This window comes from Oreochromis niloticus, linkage group LG2, assembly GCF_001858045.2.
Source record: "Oreochromis niloticus isolate F11D_XX linkage group LG2, O_niloticus_UMD_NMBU, whole genome shotgun sequence".
NCBI lineage: Eukaryota > Metazoa > Chordata > Actinopteri > Cichliformes > Cichlidae > Oreochromis > Oreochromis niloticus.
In genome coordinates this window covers 29,531,505-29,549,864 of record NC_031966.2, presented here as the reverse complement: position 1 = coordinate 29,549,864, position 18,360 = coordinate 29,531,505, and the positions used below count along the sequence as shown (strand labels likewise).

At 40.1% G+C, this 18,360-nt stretch overlaps 1 protein-coding gene across 1 annotated transcript; it reads right to left on the bottom strand.

Moving 5' to 3' along the window:
- Window positions 1–12,781: 12,781 nt before the first annotated feature.
- On the bottom strand, window positions 12,782–18,360 carry drd1a (dopamine receptor D1a). The gene is made up of 3 exons (XM_013271743.3): window positions 18,092–18,360; window positions 17,893–18,008; window positions 12,782–17,100 (listed from the first exon to the last, which is right to left on the bottom strand). Exon 3 carries the CDS (start codon window positions 16,720–16,722, stop codon window positions 15,610–15,612), a length of 1,113 nt encoding a protein of 370 aa, XP_013127197.1. The 5' UTR covers window positions 16,723–17,100; window positions 17,893–18,008; window positions 18,092–18,360; the 3' UTR covers window positions 12,782–15,609.

Sequence of the window (18,360 nt, the reverse complement as noted above, 5' to 3'; positions counted from 1 at the left end):
TAGGAAGGTATAGTACAACAATCTCATGACAGAGAATGGAACAAAAGGTAGCAGACATCCAAAGAAGAGCTTTCAAGAAGCCCAGAGAACTATTCCTGAAGACTAACTAAAGAAATGAGAAGGAAGTGGCCTAAGAGACTTTAGGATGTGTTAAAGAATAAAGGTGGTCACACCAAGTATTGTTAGAATTGTATAATGTATGCATGTTTTTGCCTTATTATATATCAATTTATGTTTACACGTTTCAGTAAATTGCTGCACCTATTTCCCATTTTTCTAGAAAAATATAAAGAAATGAGGGGTAGCTAAAGACTTTGGCACAGTACTGTATTAAACATGGCTGCAAATGTGGTAAAATCTGTTTTAGGCTAAATAAAGCAGTCAGATCCGTTCCTTTAAAAAAAAAGAAACCCTAATTTGGTATTTCTCCCTGCATGTCTCCTCTGCTGTCTTTGCCTGTATGGCAAAACTGAAATCCAAGATCAACATTTTAAGATTCAGCTGCACACTCAATCCTGGGATGCAGTGCTTGCTTCACTGCACACGAGAAAAACACACAAATTTAAGGATCACTTCTCAGGAGGGAGGCAGAAATGTGAGCTATGACAAACATAAGAGAGGTGGGATGGAGGGGAGAGAGTGTGGTGATAATTTTTTATTTTGGTACAAACCTTGCAGGTCAGCGGAGTTAAAAGCATAGCTTGGTGTCCCTGAGAGCTCAGTACGCTTCATGTGAAAAAAACACAAGCAAACCAAGAAAACATTGTTACCAATTTGACAACACGTGGAGCATTTAAAAAGAAAATAGAGATAGAACAGTGTAGCACAGACTGACACTAAAAAGTGACGGATACGGTTAAGGCATGACTGTCGGTGACTCATGCAGTTACTGACACTGATCACATGATGTCTTTCTGTATTTTCAGTGCATTCCTATATCTGCTTGTGTTGTTTCACTTGAAAACTTTGCGGGCATTGTCAAATCCCTGAATATTTTTGATCGTGTTTTGTGTATTTTTATCGGTTTTCTTTAAAAGTTGCGGTGCATGCACTCAGAGTCACCGCATACTGGCACTTGTATTGTTCAAAGTGCAGTGAAAGACATGGCATGCTTTTATCTTGTCTTCAAAGCTTGCAGGCAGGTGTTTCCCTGAACAACCCCGCTCTATCCTCCATCTTTGCCGTTCACTTTTAGGTTCTGATCTGCGTCTCTGAACACTGCTCTGCTTTACTGCCTCCATTTCTTTTTCAGTCCTGGTGTATGATGATGCAGTCATTGTGTAATTAGACTCCCATTCACTTGCACAAACTGTGGCTTAGACAAACTAACAAGTTCAGAAGTTCGTTATCAGTGGAACTTGATCTTAACTAAAACACACATGCACACAACCACACACAGAGGCAGACCTTGTCCTATCCTGAGAGTAATCCCACCTCTAGCACTTTGTGTCTTTTGTTTCGTTCTTTCAGCTGGTTTTCAAGAGATATCGCCCCCAAGCAGGTTTGGCCAAACAGGATGACCTATTTAAACATAAAGGAACACCTAAAAGCTTTGGCTTTAAGGTTATAAGACAGAAAGCTTCTCATGGGTTATGACTGTTTTTGTGACGATCTGGGGCATAGAACAAGACAACCTAAAAAGTAATTAAAAATGAGACAAACAAACTGTAGGATATTCTTTTTATATATATTTAACTTGGAAACCTTAAACATATTCCTTTTTTCACCTTGGAGTTTTGTTCTCTGCTGCTGTGCATTTTTTTCCCCAGGTTATCGTTGTTATCTTTCCCCCCTTATAAAGCAGAAGCCTGATGTTTTGTGTCCTGACACTGTTTCATGTAGGTCTTCTGCTTTCGAGCCCCAGCTCTCTTTTGAAGCACTGAGGTGAACAAAGCTGGAATCAGCACTACAGTTGTTGACCTTTGTAACTAAAGAACATTACAACCTTTCGTGTTTGTTACAGTTTTGTATCGTATTCGCACATGGATTACAAAGTGTTTTTCTCCTCATTTGTTTCACTGTAAGCCTACGACATGCTGTGCCTCTAAGATTAGATGATTTTGTTTCCTCTGAAGTAACTCTTGCAGATAGGACACACTAATGTCAACTGAATTAGCATCTCCCAGTGACATCCATACATTGCCCCGTGGGAGGTTTATACCCCGTGTCTGAGCCTTTTTAGAGCAGTGACATCTTTAGCCTTCACCATTGTCTGTGTTTCCTCACAGATCTGTCTCTCCTTGCTGTCTCCTGAGATCCTGTGACTCATAAATCTTCCCCACGGGCTCTATTGTACTAAAGGAGGCCTAGTTGCCCATCTCTTTGTGATAACTTAGTAACGCACTAGGTGTCATGACATACACAGAATAACAAAGGCTGGTTTACATATATTTAATGGTAATTATGGATAAGGGTGAGCTAGGTAGTAACTTTTTACCCTGTTTTGACTTTTGATTAAAGCAGGGATGCACATATGGCACACCTTGACCTCTTTGATTCCTCTTTCTATGAGTCATCAGATATCTACACATAAGAAAAATATTTCAGCAATTTCAACAGCAGTTTTTTACATAATGGAGAAATGCAGCTGTAGTAAATAAAGGGAATCTATTAGTGTGGCTCTTTGGGCTTAAACTGTATGTGTAAAAATGTTCTGGTAGCAAAGTTTTTATTCAGTTTCTGTGGACCCACATTAAAAAATAGACATTTCTATAGTAGATCATCATTTAAATATTAATCTCTTAATTAGTTACTTCTGTGCAATATGAATGGGAATTGGGGAGACTTTATCAGTAGGAAAAGCTTTAAAGCTTATAAAAATACATCTAGAACTCCAAAATCTATGTCCTCCTTCATATTTTCCAGTGGGCTGGGTTGGAGAATAAGCCCTTATGGTTAAAACATATTTCTCAGCTAGATAACAATGAAATTAAATCAGGCTTTTAAATGTACATAAAATATACTGTTCACCAATGTAAGGGATCACATGAAGAAATCAGATTTTGATTTTTGGCAATATATATATATGATAAATTAAAAAAATACATGTAACATATAATGTAATTGCAATGAGGTATTTCTGTAGTCTATTGATTACTAGATAGTGGAAAGGGGGTGGGATTAAATAAGTTTAAGCTTCTTCCTGCTCCTTTTTGAACATAAAAGTTATTTGTAGTTGTGTTTGCTCGTTTTCCTTTTGTTTTGCTTTGTTTGTTGTTTGTCTCTTTTTATTTCTATTTTGTTGTACTTTTTCAACATGTTCAAAATAAAGATTCAATCAATCAATTAATCAATCAATCAAAGGGTTGACAATTTTGGTTTCCACAGTCATGATTTTTTTCTCAACAAATTACACAGCGTACTTGATTTTCAACTTTCAACTGAGATGCAATATGTAATTTAGGTGTTAAGAGTAAAAGGGTTAAAATGATAGAGAAAAAATTGGAAAAATTTAGAATTCAATTTGAGTGCATGGCCTAAAATAATTAACTAAAATGTGTTGTAGACTTACATTAAAAAATAAATACAGATTCAAAGTGATTCATGAGTCATTCTGCAAGCCTTAGATGGCAGGAGAAGTAAAGATAAAGATATAAGGCTGCCACAGCCGTGTCTGTGATGTAATGGTTTTATGGAAACTTGGCAGACTTCAAAATCCAACTTAGAGTATTTTCGACTATGTGGGCAGTAGTAAAACATCACGAAAGGACTGTGAGTAGTGTGTGCTTGTTTTTTATCTACAATTATTATTAAAAATGTACACATATGCTAGCTGTAGTCAGGTCACTGGTCAGTCTGGTAATTCATATAATGTGGCAAGCATGGTTGGGGATTCACATATTGAATTATTGATGGACAGTAGGTGGTCTAAACAGGAGGTCAGACTTCGATCTGGGACAATTAAAGACGACCGATGCAGTCCACAGAAAAACCATCCACCTCCACTTCCTCTCCCCGGTGTTCATCTAAACCATTTGAATACAGATGCTTCGTTTAAAAAAAGGGTTACAGTTCAACCTCTGTTCATTTAAACACCTTGTTAGCCATATTAGGGGGTTGACTCTTAAATATTAAATATGTAAAATATAACAAGTATATTAAATCACAACTAGTCGGTGACACACTAACAGGTAGAAAGGACCTGAAGTGAACCTGTAGTGAGAAACACCTTAAAAGAAATCAGTCTGCTGATAAGCAGCAAACCAGTGGGTGAAGCAGCTTTACCAGAAACCTACAGTAGAGTAAAAATGGCAGCGCGGTGATGTGATTAGGAAAGGGAACAGGTTCGAAGTACTCACCTTGCTGTCCTTGAGCAACACATTGTAATAGAAGAAAGTGGCTGTTCTATTACTGACCCCAACCTTTGACCTCTTTGTGGTGGAGCAGTTGGATTTCTTTCCGTATAGGAGTCTTATTACATTCTTATTTACACAGTAAGCCCTGACGTGGCTTACAGCAGGTATATGGGTTACAGCCCCATTTGGTGAGCTGGTGAATTGTTTGGGATTTTCTGCTTTATTCTCTGTCATGTTGCTGCTGAATCATAGAACAGATGGCTGGTAGTCTCTCTTATGGGAACTTAATTCCACTTCTTAGTAATAATAAAATCATGCTCTTTGGTAGATGCCATTGACATCCTGTTAGCCGTCCTCTCCTGTCTGAATTTCTCTTGTAATAATGTAAATGAAGGTGAGAGAATATCCTGAGTTTTCAGGGGGCTGGAGTGCGATGTGCCGTTAAATATTTACGTGAAAGGGTTAAAGCATTTTATGGTACTCGGATAGGACCAAAAGAAGGCTCTGCAATCGTTGTTCCCACAATCCCCCAGCTGTGCCGCTCTCTTTATATGTGTGTGCACATTTGTTTATGCTCGTGTGGTCCCATCTGAACTTTCCAGAGGGTAAAAGAGCCTCCTGCTGCGCTTGACAAGTCCTTTCTTAAAATAGACAAAATTGTGTCCGCTGTCTGCTTCCCTCCTATGGAATTAAAAAAAAAAAAAAAGCACAGTTACACAGCCATCGTACCATCTCACTGCAAAAATAAATGTTTGACATGCTTTTATTTCTGGCCCATCTGAGCGAGACTGTTTTCCTGACTCTTCTCTTTGGTCATATCTTGTACTCAGTTCATTATTAATCCTGGTGTCTTGATTCAGTCACTGCATAAAATATTGTGTGTTTTAAAAATACTACTACAGAAACATTGTAACATATATATACAAATATATATATCCTTATTGCCAAGTAGCGATGAGTAAAACCTGCATTTTCAAACTCCAATTAAATGATTGAAAAAACAGAACCCTGTGATCAAATAGAACAAATTTGCTCCAGTTATGGAGGTTAAAGCAGAAAATGTTTGCACAAGTTCAATATGATCTCACCCCTCTGTCTATACACCACTGTATTAGTGAAGATGATAACATTTTATGGTGGCGGTATTGTACTAAAGCGTAAACGACTCCTCGTTTACCCTGACCAGCATATGGATCCGGATCATCTAAGTTAACACAGATACAATAAAAGCCACTTATTTTCTTTCTAAGATTAACTCTTTACTTCTTTAGCCCTGTAATTTTCTCTCTTATTACAGACCTTGCCTCAATCTGCTCCCAGTTTCTTCTTTAATTCTCAAACCGTCTTTTCATCTCGTTGTCCTTATCTCCCTCCCCCCGGACTCCTCCTTCCTGTTCTTTCTGTCTCTCTCTTGGGGATGTTTGTTCAGCTTGTCACAGTGCCATCGCTCGAGTGGGATGTCTGTTGCTGAGTGGTCGCCTGTACTGTCCTCCCACTCTGTTAATCTCCTTTTCACATGCACAGAGCAGAACTTAAAATTTATGCCTGGCATTACATTCATTGGGGTTGTTGTTTTTCATCCCCTTACCTCGCTATTATATTATATTATAATATATATACAACACACATATTTATATAATTGTCATAATAACTTTTTTTGCTCAGCCATTCCTTCAGTCATTCCTTTAAAGAATTTTCATTCATACTTTACATTTTATCAGGTAATATATTGACTCTTAAAAACAGTTTAAATAAGCTTTTCCCTTTGCTTTGTGCAGTTCATTATAGTGCTTCATTATAGGCTTTCTTTCCTTTATACATACTTTATTATGACGAATAATGAATAAAGGTTAAATACAAAAATTTTAAAATCAAAGCTCACTGCCCCTCCACTTCTCCTTAAGATTACTATTACAGCTGCTGTAACAGTGACCTTAGTAATGAGTAAACTGAACTAAATGTGTGAAATAGTGGAGAACCCCTTTGATTGCCAGCGCAGATCTAAGAACTATAAATAAGTATGGTATGGGTCTAGAGAAATGAAAAAGTTCACAAGAAACTGGTACAATTGATGAAAATGTCAAACTATGCTGTCACTGCTTTTTTCGTGTTGCCAGATTAGAGAAACTGTGAATGAAAGCAGAAACTAGTTGCTTTCAAATGAAAGTGCATGACTCACCACCTCATATGGGGGTTTCACTTATGTGCAAGAGTAACACATTACCCATCTGTGAAACATCTTTTCCTTTTGCAAAAGCAAAACACGTGGTTTCTTTGTCATGTAGACATAGCAAATGACTCAGTGGTTATTAGCAAAAAACAGCTCATTGTACAAGCAAAATTAAGTTATTGCAATCTAGTTGACTCTAGAAACTAAATTTTGAGCTAATTCTTATGAAGCGTTAACTTGCACAGCACTGTCTGTGCATTTGTATCCATCAGGTTGCCTAATGCTTTCATTTAGTTTTGGATTGTTTTTTTTTTAACTTTTAACTGAAAAGGTTAAGATGAGTAAAGCGCTCGAAGTGTGCTTAAAGTCCACCACTTGGCATGCACTGTAGTTGGTGCATTATAATGTAAGTTCTCTGTGGTCAGTCAAGTCCACACGTTCAGAAAACAAAAATTGCAAGAAAAAAAACAACAACAAAAAAAGAAAAATTAGCAGCAGACCCATATCCATACGGACCCTCACACTCTCATCCGATGACGAAATTTCCATCACTTCGACACAAGTGGACCCTAGTGAACTCACAGATGCAGAAAGTCTATCCAGCTTGCTGGAGCCTAACCCAGCTACCATAGGGTGAGAGGCAGGGTAAACCCTGGACAGATTACAACGATCACAGGGCTAACATAGAGAGAGACAGACAACCATTCACACCTGTTGGCAATTTAGAATCACCAATTAACCTAACCCCAATAAATGTAGTCAAAGTCTAATCAAGGCTTAAGAATTTATTCAGTCACACACAGAGGTACTGTGGATGGTGTTATTATTCAGCGTCATATCTGACTCAGGCAGCAACCTCCGGGGCTGGTGCCAAAAATGGCATTTCCAGGTGAGGCAGTCCTGAGGCGGACTCCAAAAGCTAGTTAATCTCCATAGACCACCGGGTTAACCAAGCTTGCTATCATTAGCTGAGGATTTAGCACTCCACTTTTTCTTCCAAATACAATCACTTCTGGTGTTAGCAAGGCAGCCCAAAAGCAGCCATGTTGCTAACACTGAGGTTCCAGATCAGAACTTCACAAACCAGTGGTTCGTCATTTTGTCTCATGGAGTGACCACCAGGGGACATGAGGTAAAAAAATAAACTGACCTGAGCTAAATGTGTCCTGACCAAAACCACTATAGAAAGCAGATTTAATGTTGGCTAAAAAACGGCTTATATTGCCTTGGTAGCGTACCACAAACTGTCAGTGAGGTGGAGTAGGAAACATCGCTGAAGCATATTAAATGAGTAACAAGCCAAGGCAGTGGAAGCTAATCAAATTATACACTGAATAATAAGCTGGGTGCAAATGAGTTTGGAGGGTGAACAGTGTTCTCAGCAGGGATGCTGTCCACTCCAGCCACGCTCTGCAGCTTAGTTGGGGAGAGAAGAGGTGCTGTCTGGCAGAGACAGCTCTAAGTGGAGAAAATGCTATTAATGATGCTAATGTTAATGTTCTTGCTGGTAGGACGCCCTAGAGGTGAATTGTGGTGATGCTAATGCTAATCAGCTAGCTTGTGGGGGAGAAGATGTGTCTTTTTAAGAAAACATCATCAGCAGAATGAGCTGCCAGACACAGAGCAACAGAGTGATTACAGACAACTCTACTGGGAACTTGGAGATAGTTGCCCTGCTTCATGGGCTTAATGATGGCTGCTGTTTTTCTGGCCTAAGTGAGCTAAACAGTAAACAGTGATGAATGTGAGAGCATTGGAGCTGATGACTACATGTGCTGAGTCATGCCTGTGCTGCTCTCATGCACTTTTTAAAAATATGAAAATTAAATGTTAAGAGTGTTTCCACTCCTTTTATTTACTAAGGGCAGAAGAGAGATTGCTAGAAAGAAGCCAGATGGAGAAAGAAATGCGTATGGCTATTTGCTTCTGTTATCTGACAGTTTAATATTTTAAAACTTGCTTTGAGATCACAGATTTATATGTGATTGATGCAACTACTGAAACAAAGCCACGGTGATGGCACTTTGCAGAAAGCATTTTACTAGAATCTGGATTACCTAAAGTATACACCTCTTCACCATCAGCAGCATCAACTAATCTCTGGCTAGGTTTTAGAATAAGCCCAGATGGGATACAGAAATGGGGAATTCCACACTTTTACATACTTAACATTGTTCTGCACATCACTACTCATACATATATAAGCTGTAGAAAATCAGCAGGACTTATGACACCTTCTAAGTGCTCATGTTCAGCTTCTTTGTGACACTTGACATATATTATATTTGTGCACACCAATGTTTTTTTGGGGGGCGGTTGCAAAATTTTACACTGCTTCCTTCTGCTTTTGAAAGGCTTTTTTGTGTGTGTGAATTCATCCACCAGGGTAAGATAGTCACGCAGTGTCCTAGTGTAACATCCTAAGGTGCAAACAGCATGAACATGGTCCTGGGCCACATAAACACAACTTTTATTTGCCATCTGCCAGATTTTACTCACTTTGTCTTCTACCATGGTCTGTTTAAAATTTTCCGCCATTCGTGATGCAACATGTTTCTTTGCCTTGGATGATTGTATGTTTTCACTCATTTTCAGACCAGTCTTTGTACCTGTGCATTTTCAGAGGATTTTAGTTTTGTTAATCCACTTAATACTGACATAATAACCACTCATGCATAAAAATGCACAAAACTCAAGTATGAACCAGTGTAGTGTCTACATGTCAGGTTGGAAAGGGCTTAAGAAATAGGAAAAAATCCACCAAAGACAGGACCAGAGAGCAGAGCAAAATATAAAGAATACACGGGTGGCTTGAAGCTTTTCTGCAGTATTGTGCAAAAGTATACTGTACTATGCTTAACCAAGCTAATAGACCAAACTCTTGGCAAGCAATCCAAGATTGCTAAGATTAAACCAGTCTTTTATTGTGCACCCCTCCCTCGCATAAATATTTTTGCTCTCATCTCTCTGAAGTGCTCTCTGTGAGCATTCCTTTCTCTTCGTTCCCTTGGTCCTTTCCCAGTGGTGGGGTCAGAGGGCATGTCCTTTCCACTGGAGCCAGTTAGAGTGACGAATGGTAACGCAGCAATGCCAGCGGGTTTGCAGCACAAACAGTAAACAGTGCGAGGGTGGAGGAAGAGAGCGGAGGAGTGTGATAAGAAAGAGAAATGGTGAGCAAGAGCAAAATCAGAAAGATGAATGAAAGGCTTGCCACAAAGAACGGGCACTAAAGGTCAAACGATTTGCAGGGCAACCTTTGGCTTAAGCTTATGTATCTATTTTTAAAGAGCAGCCTTTTGCCAGAATCAGATATGCAATCACAAGGTTTTTGAATCTACTGTGCCATTTGCAAAGAGAGCCTCCATCGACCCCGACACAAAGAGAATGTGAGTGGCTGGGTGTGTGTTGTGATTGTGCTGTTGCTTTTTCACCTCAGACTAATCGAAAATGATCATAGAACAGCTGTTGATTTCACCAGCGAGACCAGACGCAGACAAAAAAAAGTTAAAAAGCAGTTTTTAACATGCAAAGTGTATTCATGTCTTTCAGCATATAACTGTGTTGCTGCACTTTGGCTGCAGCCACCAACACATTCACTCTCAATTATGCTTATCCTGGTGTTGTGCGAGGTATTAAAAATGCATTAGGCTCTAGTGCAATTATAAGAGCTCTGACAGTTTTGAATAATACATATTTAATGGAGAGTGATACAGATTATGGCAAACTGTTTAATAGCATTTTAATTCTCCGGAGGTGACGGAGGAATCATTAATGACATTAAAAATCCACCTTTGCATGGCCAGGTGTATCGTTCTTGAAGCAAACAGCATGTGGCTGCAGGATCCTTCATTATATATGTGACGGCAGTCAGACTGATGACACTTTCTGGTGGGTTATGTGATATTTACACAGCATCCGCTGTGTCTCTTTTTTTAAGTTGCCATTGCTCGATTCTTACATAAGACTGTCTGTCTCCTTGTCCCTTTTTTCTCTCTCTCTCTGTCTCAGTAAATCATTTCCCTAAGGCCAGTCATTAGCATCATCTAAAGTTACCACATCTAACATCCATTTTCTGAAGTGCCAATCCAAAAAGGCAGGATTGCTCTGAGAATATCACAAGTTCCACAGGAGGGGGGAAAAAGGGCAGCAAACAGAAATTTTCTGTGTTTGCAAAGTGCACATGACATTGCAAGGACTCTGGGTTGGGCGCTGGAGCTAGCAGTTGTAGCACTGCATCACAGACACACATTCCCACACACACACACACACATACTGTCTTGTTGCCACCTCAGCCATCACTCTGAATGATGTCACTCAAATTAATTGCTGTTCCCTTCTCGTGGCACGCTTGAGGAGGTTTCTTAGAGGCAAGGACAGTCCAGAGCCAAGAGAAAGCGGCCTTTAAAGGACAGCTCTGCGTGCGTGTGTGTGTCTGCGTGTTAGTCCGTGAGAGGAAGAGTTTCTCTCACAGTATATAGTTTTTTACATATTTATAATGAGCATTAACTTAATTCAACTGAACCATGTCACTTAGACTTGCTGCTTATTGAGAGTGATTTATTGCCCTGTAATTATTTTAAAATGCTTGACCTGCAAGACAAAGCAACAGTTCTAGAGAAAAATTAATCAAGTTATGATTTTTATGACGCATCTACAGAGATATTCATTAACATTACCGAACATGAACTTCATGTCAAACCATCTTTGAGTGTGATTTATCTTTTAAGACGACACAGCAGGCTAATGTGGAACAGAGTGTGTAACTGGGTCTTGCCAAATATAATTTATTTTGTCCTTGTCGTTGCTCTGCTGTCTTTTCACACTTCAACTACTTCCATTTCCCTCGTACTCCCCATTGAAGCATCTGAGTGGATTAGGTTCTTGTCACAGGTACATCCATAAAAGACAGTGGAACCACCGCAAACTAAAATCTACAATCCTCCTTATCCTCTTCTTTTAACAAGAAACTGAAACATGGAGGCGACAAAGGTGCATCGGAATCAAAGTTCTTGTTTAGCCGTTTGGTATTGTTTAAAAATTGATAGCGTGGGAAATGTTGTAATGCAATCAAAGAAAGAAACAAAGCCAACAGTGGGGATAAAGAGGTGCCACAATGGTTGCACTCCTTTATTATGCCAGGCTATTCACAACTTTTGATTAGGCGCTTCACTTTACTAATGATGGCAATACATCACCTGACTGAACAAACACATGAACACCAGGGTTATGTGAGAGTGAAATGTTAGATGTGAAACACAGCTGATCCCATTAGGTTTTGCTCTTTGGATGCTGGTGTGAAATTGGCTTTAGGTAATTTGATGTGTGGAGGTCAAGGCTGTGCAGCCACTCTCTCTGTCTTTATCTCACACACACACACACACACACACACACACACACACACACACCCTGTGGATTTCATGAAAATGGACAAATACACATTTATTAACATCTGCACTGATGCTTCCACATGGCTGAAGCAGACACTGCACAGCTGTTTCTTCTGATGGCTTTATACAGTTCTGAATGTAACATAACATGTATGCAGTAGTAAGACCGATATAACACCAGCATATTCACTCTCACACACACTTACAGCTTTTGCTTGTCATGAATTCTCACTCTGGCTAACAGATTAGCAGTAGTTGTTGATGATGATGTTCTTTATCTTGTTATGTCTCTGATATTTGCTGGGTCTTATTTTCACAGTTTTGGCCACAACATCTGTCAGTCATGATTGATCGTGCCAAGACTACGGCTACATTCACACTGCAGGTCTTAATGCTCAATTCCGATTTTTTTATCAAATCCGATTTTTTGTCTGGTTGTTCACACTACAAATAAAATGTGACACGCATGCGCAAAAGAAGACGTCACACACAACACGTTCTGTTTAGACCCAGACCAAACAGTATTGTTTGACTGATGGCCCTTAATATAAAAACTTGTTTCGGACTTTACGTTTCCCAATTTTGCTTTAAGTTATAAACTTATTTTGTTATTTACATATGGCCTAATAATTATCCTTACTGCTGTTTTAGAGAGGAGTGGTGCTTCAAAGGATAGTTGCAGATTTCTGTCAGAATCTGCAGGTTATACAGTACAAATAAAATGTTGACGTTTCTCCAACGTTGTCTTCCCAACAGTTTCACTAACATCTACACTGGATGGCCAGGAAGCCTTCACGATGTTTTCTCCGGCGCTGATAATTGGCGTCTGACGGATTTAATGCAACATGACCATTCAAACAGCAGTCGCTTTCTAAAACATCAGATATGTATCAGATTCAGTACCACATACGAAAGTGACCTTGGTCGGATTTGAAAATATCGGATTTGTGCTGTTCAAACTGTCATACCATGATCGGATATGGGTCGCATAGGGTCAAAAAAGTCGGATTTGATGTGCTTTCGCCTGCAGTGTGAACGTAGCCTAAGATTTAATGGTCAACACCACTCATATCTGACAGCTGAATTTGTGCCTGTCACCCAAGTGGCAACCCCTGGGCCTGAAAAATTAAGCTAGTGTTGAATGCAATGGTGGCTAAAGCCTACAGAAACACAATTATTAGCACAGTGATTGGAAGCAGTGTAAAAATGCTAACTAGCTTTGTTTAAAGTTTGGGGTTTTTTCAAAGCTAAAATCAAAATTTACTAATACTTCCAGAGGTAATTAGCTAAAAAAAAAAAACAAGAAGCTAAAGCTCATTAGCAAACTAAGTCAGTCGTTAAATACTATAGCTTTGGCCTACACAAAGAGAAAAATTCACTTAGCATAAAGATTGGAAGCAGTGGCAAATGCTAACTTTCTCCAAAGCTAAAAAAAATATTTACCAGCACCTCTAAAGTTAATTCTGATTTGCGGTTTAAAAAGTGTTTATTTTACATTGCAATACGTGCAGGACTATTTTATTACTTCCTGGAGTTCTGCTACTGATGAAAGATTTCCAGACAGGAAACCAGACAAGACAGCTAATTTTCCAAAACATGGGCCATTTTTTATTCATTATATGGGAACATAGTGGCCTCATTAAAATAATACAGATAATAATAATTAAGATTACTGATTTTTTATTTTTGGGGGGCTTTATTGGAAATGAAAAGATACATTTGATATAGAAAACATATTATTAAATTTGCAGAGTTTAAGTACAGCCGTAAATATATGTAAAAATCAGTCTAAAGCATAATTTAAACTGTGGTCTAATGCATTTCGTGTCAAACTAGCAACTTGAATGATGTGATGTAATAAGTTTTTTTTAAAAGGCATCTTTATTACACCAAAATTCATTTATGTTTCAAGTGAAGTAGCATAGCTGATAAGTGGACTTTTATTTCCCAATAGAGTTGTGTGGTTTTTAATTAATTCTTACAAATTATGGTGTCCCCCTGTTTCTTTCTAACTTATATTTTGTATGTGAGTCCCGTTGCCCGTCTTGTGCCACAAGTTGCTTTTTTGCACTGTCCGTCTTGTTAGGTTTAACTCAGAAAAGCAGTAGTTGTAATGCTCTAAACTGTAGGCTGGCTGATTGTCTGGCATCTTGTGTTTATTGCCTTGTTGGAGTTCACTGATGTATCCAATGTAATGTAATGTATCCAAACCAATAACAACAGTGACAAAATCAGTGAGAACAAGACCCATTTTAAATAACAGTCACAAAAAATGACACAATTGTCATTTAGATGTGCTTTCACTATGCAATTTATGGCACAACAGAAGTGTCACCAGTTGACACTGTATTTCTGTTAAATTTCACAGGAACATAAAACAACATTACACCAACCCATTTCAATTTTCACATAAAGAACCCATAATCCCATAATAATCCCATCCATAGCAGGTACAATACTGTCTTCTGCCAATAAACACTTTCAAGCACTGGACAAATCAGGCAATTGGATACAACATTAAAACCACAAACAGGTAAAATGAATAACATTCTTTATCTGGTAAAAATGGAATGCTCTGCAGGGAAACTTTGGGCTCACACACTTATCTAGATGTTACTTTGACATATTCCTCCCACATGAACATAGCGGCAGAACAAACACAATCCAGTGGCAATTTATTCCCTGAATACAGCAGGTCAAGGCACCCCTCCACCCTGCAAAACTGCTCAGTGATGACTCGACACAAGAAGAGCCCGAGGCACTGACCTGGCCTCCGAACTTAGCAGATCTTCAGTCGAGCATCTCCAGGATGCAATCCACCGTTGCCCCAACTCACAACCCACAGGGCCCAAAGTGTTACACAATATTAGGCGAATGGTTTTAATGTTGTCACTGACTGGTGTCATTGCTGAGGTCACAAGTTTGTAAATTTGGTTTAAAGTTATAATGATTCCAAATGTGGATGATTTATAAATAACATTTCAATCAGTAACGAGGCAGTCGGCTTGTTTTCCCCCATCTCTGCATCCTATACGGATTCAGATCACATTTTTACGTCTCCACTTCTCAGGGATTTCCTTTTACACTTGAATCTATTCACTTTTCATTCTAGCTGTAATATTAAGTCACTTGTGGATGTACTTTACCTGTACATATGTTCAACATAATTTGGCTTGATGCTTTACTGCTGGAGTCTTTGCAGGTCCTGAAATGTCAGTGTAAAGACTAACAGTGTTTCTGTGTGCTGTCATGGAATTTGTTGTTGTAGTGTGCGTGCTGGGTGCTACATGGTATTTCGGGGAGCATGTTTTGACAGTGTTTGTTTGTGTGTGTGTGTGTTTGATGATATAGAAGAGAGCAGTGTCTGACATCATTAGGGTGTGTGCTGCCCAGTCATGGGATTATCTATCCCAAGAGCTTGTCAGCACCGCTGCTCTCCCAGATCCCTGTTGCTACAGCGGCGGATTTTAATCTCAATCCCAAATCCTCTCTCCTCTATCGGGAGCTTCTCCGTTCTGAAGACAGTGTAGGGACAATGGCGAGCACAGCAAGCCCGCTATGGTAGAGATCACAAAGGCAGACCATTCACCTAATGCAAACATGGGTGCATGTGGGGTCGTCGTACCCTTCAGTCAAAATAAGAGTTAGCGCACGAAAGCAGTCTTTGCATTTCAAGTCAATCAGACCGGCTGCAACAGGACCTCTTGGACTGTTTTAAGAATTAAGGGATGAGTCAGTGCTGTGAGAGAGCTGTGAGTCATTTCTTGTTTAGACTGGCCGTCTCTATGTCGTGGCCTCCTGGATACAGTCTGTGGCATCCCAGCAGGATGGAGAAGGCCTTCCGGAAATCCGCATTGAAGGCATAGATGATGGGGTTTAGGGAGGAATTAGCCCAGCCGAACCACACGAACACATCAAATGTGGTGGGGCTGATGCAGGGGAAAGCCTCCCCTCCGCTCGACTGCTCGCAGAAGGGCACCATGCAGTTGAGGATGAAAAATGGGAGCCAGCAACACACAAACACCCCCATTATAACTGACAGCGTCTTCAGCACCTTTGTCTCCCTCTTGAATGTCAACCTGAAGGAGCTCTCTGAGTCTGCAATGCTGGAACCTCTGCCCATGCTGTCGTGTCTGTTTTTGGCACTTTCGGCTGCCCGCTCTAGAGCAGAGATCCTCCTGATTTGTCTGTGGGCAATGCGGTAAATCTGTGTGTAGGTCGCCACCATGATGACCACAGGGATGTAAAAGCTTATAAGAGAGGTGGAGATGGCGTAGGTCCTATTCAGGCTTGAGTCACAGTTCTCTGGGTAAGATGTAGCGTTTGATGCCGGTGAAACAGAGGACCCAGTAAGAGCAGTGTAAGATTTGGTTTGGGCTTTATGCCAGTTGAGCTGCACTGGAATGAAGGAAATGAGGACAGACAGCGTCCAGGCCACACTGATCATAATATAGGCCACTGTGGGTGTCATCTTCCTCTCATAGCGGAAAGGACTGGAGATGGCCCAATAGCGGTCCAGGCTTATGACACAAAGGTTCAAAATTGAGGCCGTGGAGCACATAATGTCAAAAGCCACCCAGGTATCGCAGAAAGAGCCAAACGGCCAGAATCCGGCGATCTCCGTCACTGCTTTCCAGGGCATCACCAAGATGGCAACCAATAGGTCGGACACGGCCAGCGAGATCACAAAAAAGTTGGTCACTTTAGAACGCAGATGGCGAAACTTGGTGACGGCCGCGCAAACCAGAGTGTTTCCCAGCAAGGTGGTGAGGATGAGCAGCGAGAGAAAACAACCAGTTAGGACACGACTCGATGGCGCCTCGTCCACAAATCCATTGTCGATGACAGTTGTAAAGTTCATGGGATCCATCCCTGAAAGTGAGTGTGTGCTTGGGGAGGAAGGGGTTCTGTGCTTATGTCATACTGAAGAGTCTTGCTACATTTTATCCACTAGTTTCTATGAGGCTCCTGTTCTCCATCACTGCAAAAAGTCTCCATCAATTTATCTTCTGATAAATGATGAAAGATGAGACATTTTAGGCAAATGCTCTCTGGGACAGACATTTGCCCTCTGACCTTGTAAAATAGGTTTGACATCATCTGAGCTGCACTGATGAAGAGGTAGTTGTACCTTAATTCCTCAGTGCAGTGGTGTAGTCACTGATTCTCTTCTGCTTGTTCTGTTTTAGCCCCAAACCCAATGTAATCTCAGGAATCCTCTGTCTGCTTACAGAACACATCAGTAGCCCTGGGGATTAAAAGAAACGAATTAGTCTAGAAAAATTCAATATTGTGTAAGATAAAAGTAATCATAAATACGCATGATTTTCTAAATGTTATATATCTTTTTTGTGGTTTGTTGTGTTGTGGTTTATATAATAGCTCTGATTGTTAATATAGCTGATTACACAAAAGAATATCAGGGCTGTTGTAAGTAAAAGGTAAAAAGAATTGGGGGAAGGGGCTCATTCAGCCTCATCACACCCCAAGCACCATTAAATGGCCCATGATAGAGTGCAGTTTGGACAATAATAACCAATCATACCTTTGCATATCTCTTTGTAGCTCCTGATGCCCCAAATTTCACCTCATCAAAATCAGTCTCCTTTTGAATAGTTTCCAGTTATAGTTATGTATTTGTAAAATTCGGATGCCTCTCATAATGTGGTAAATCTGGGCTGAATTAAGGAAAGGCCTATTTGCATAAATATAATTGTAAAGTATTATTTACTATTATTTAATCAGTGTGCTAATTACTATTCCCATCTTCCTGTGTGTCCACTAAATTTATTAGTTTATTTTTATTTTTTGCAGTGGCCCCAATAAACCCTCGTACAGATGTAATTTGTATTGCCAATGATCCGATTTAGAATAACACACTCACTGGCTGGAGCTGTCAGAGCAGGATTTTCCCGTGAGCGGGCTGTAATTATTAAGACGTGACTCAAAACAAGAGTCACATCCTCCTACATATATATACATACTGTGCTTGCGGTTTCTCTATTTTACTGTTTTATCACCAAATTCACTTCTTACTTACAGATGAAGTGTGCGGTCAGCTGCAGCTTGATACCACATCTAAAAACAAACGTCCCACCGCTTCCATCCGAACTTCCCAGTGTAAAGTCCCTCCAAAGAGCATCCAGACCCCATTTCCTGCAAACACAAATAAATGCACAGTCCTGTGTCCTCCCTGGAAGCCAGCTCGCTGACTGTTGCTGTGATTTAATAATACACACCACCGGATTCAAATGTCACTCAGCGCTCTCGCTGCGTCCTCCTGCAGCCACAGTGCGCATCTGCGGCCAAATCCCGAAGACCTCTGGCTCGCTTCCACACCGGCGCTCTGACGTTGTCCCATTCAGGAGTAAGTGCGATGGGAATGAAAGCGCGTGACTGTGGCCCTTTGGCGACCGATCTCGGTCACTGCTTTATGACACAACAGGTTTCACGAGAAAATCATCACGCATCCCGTTCACCGTTAAGCCTTGCTGTAGTTATTTTCCAG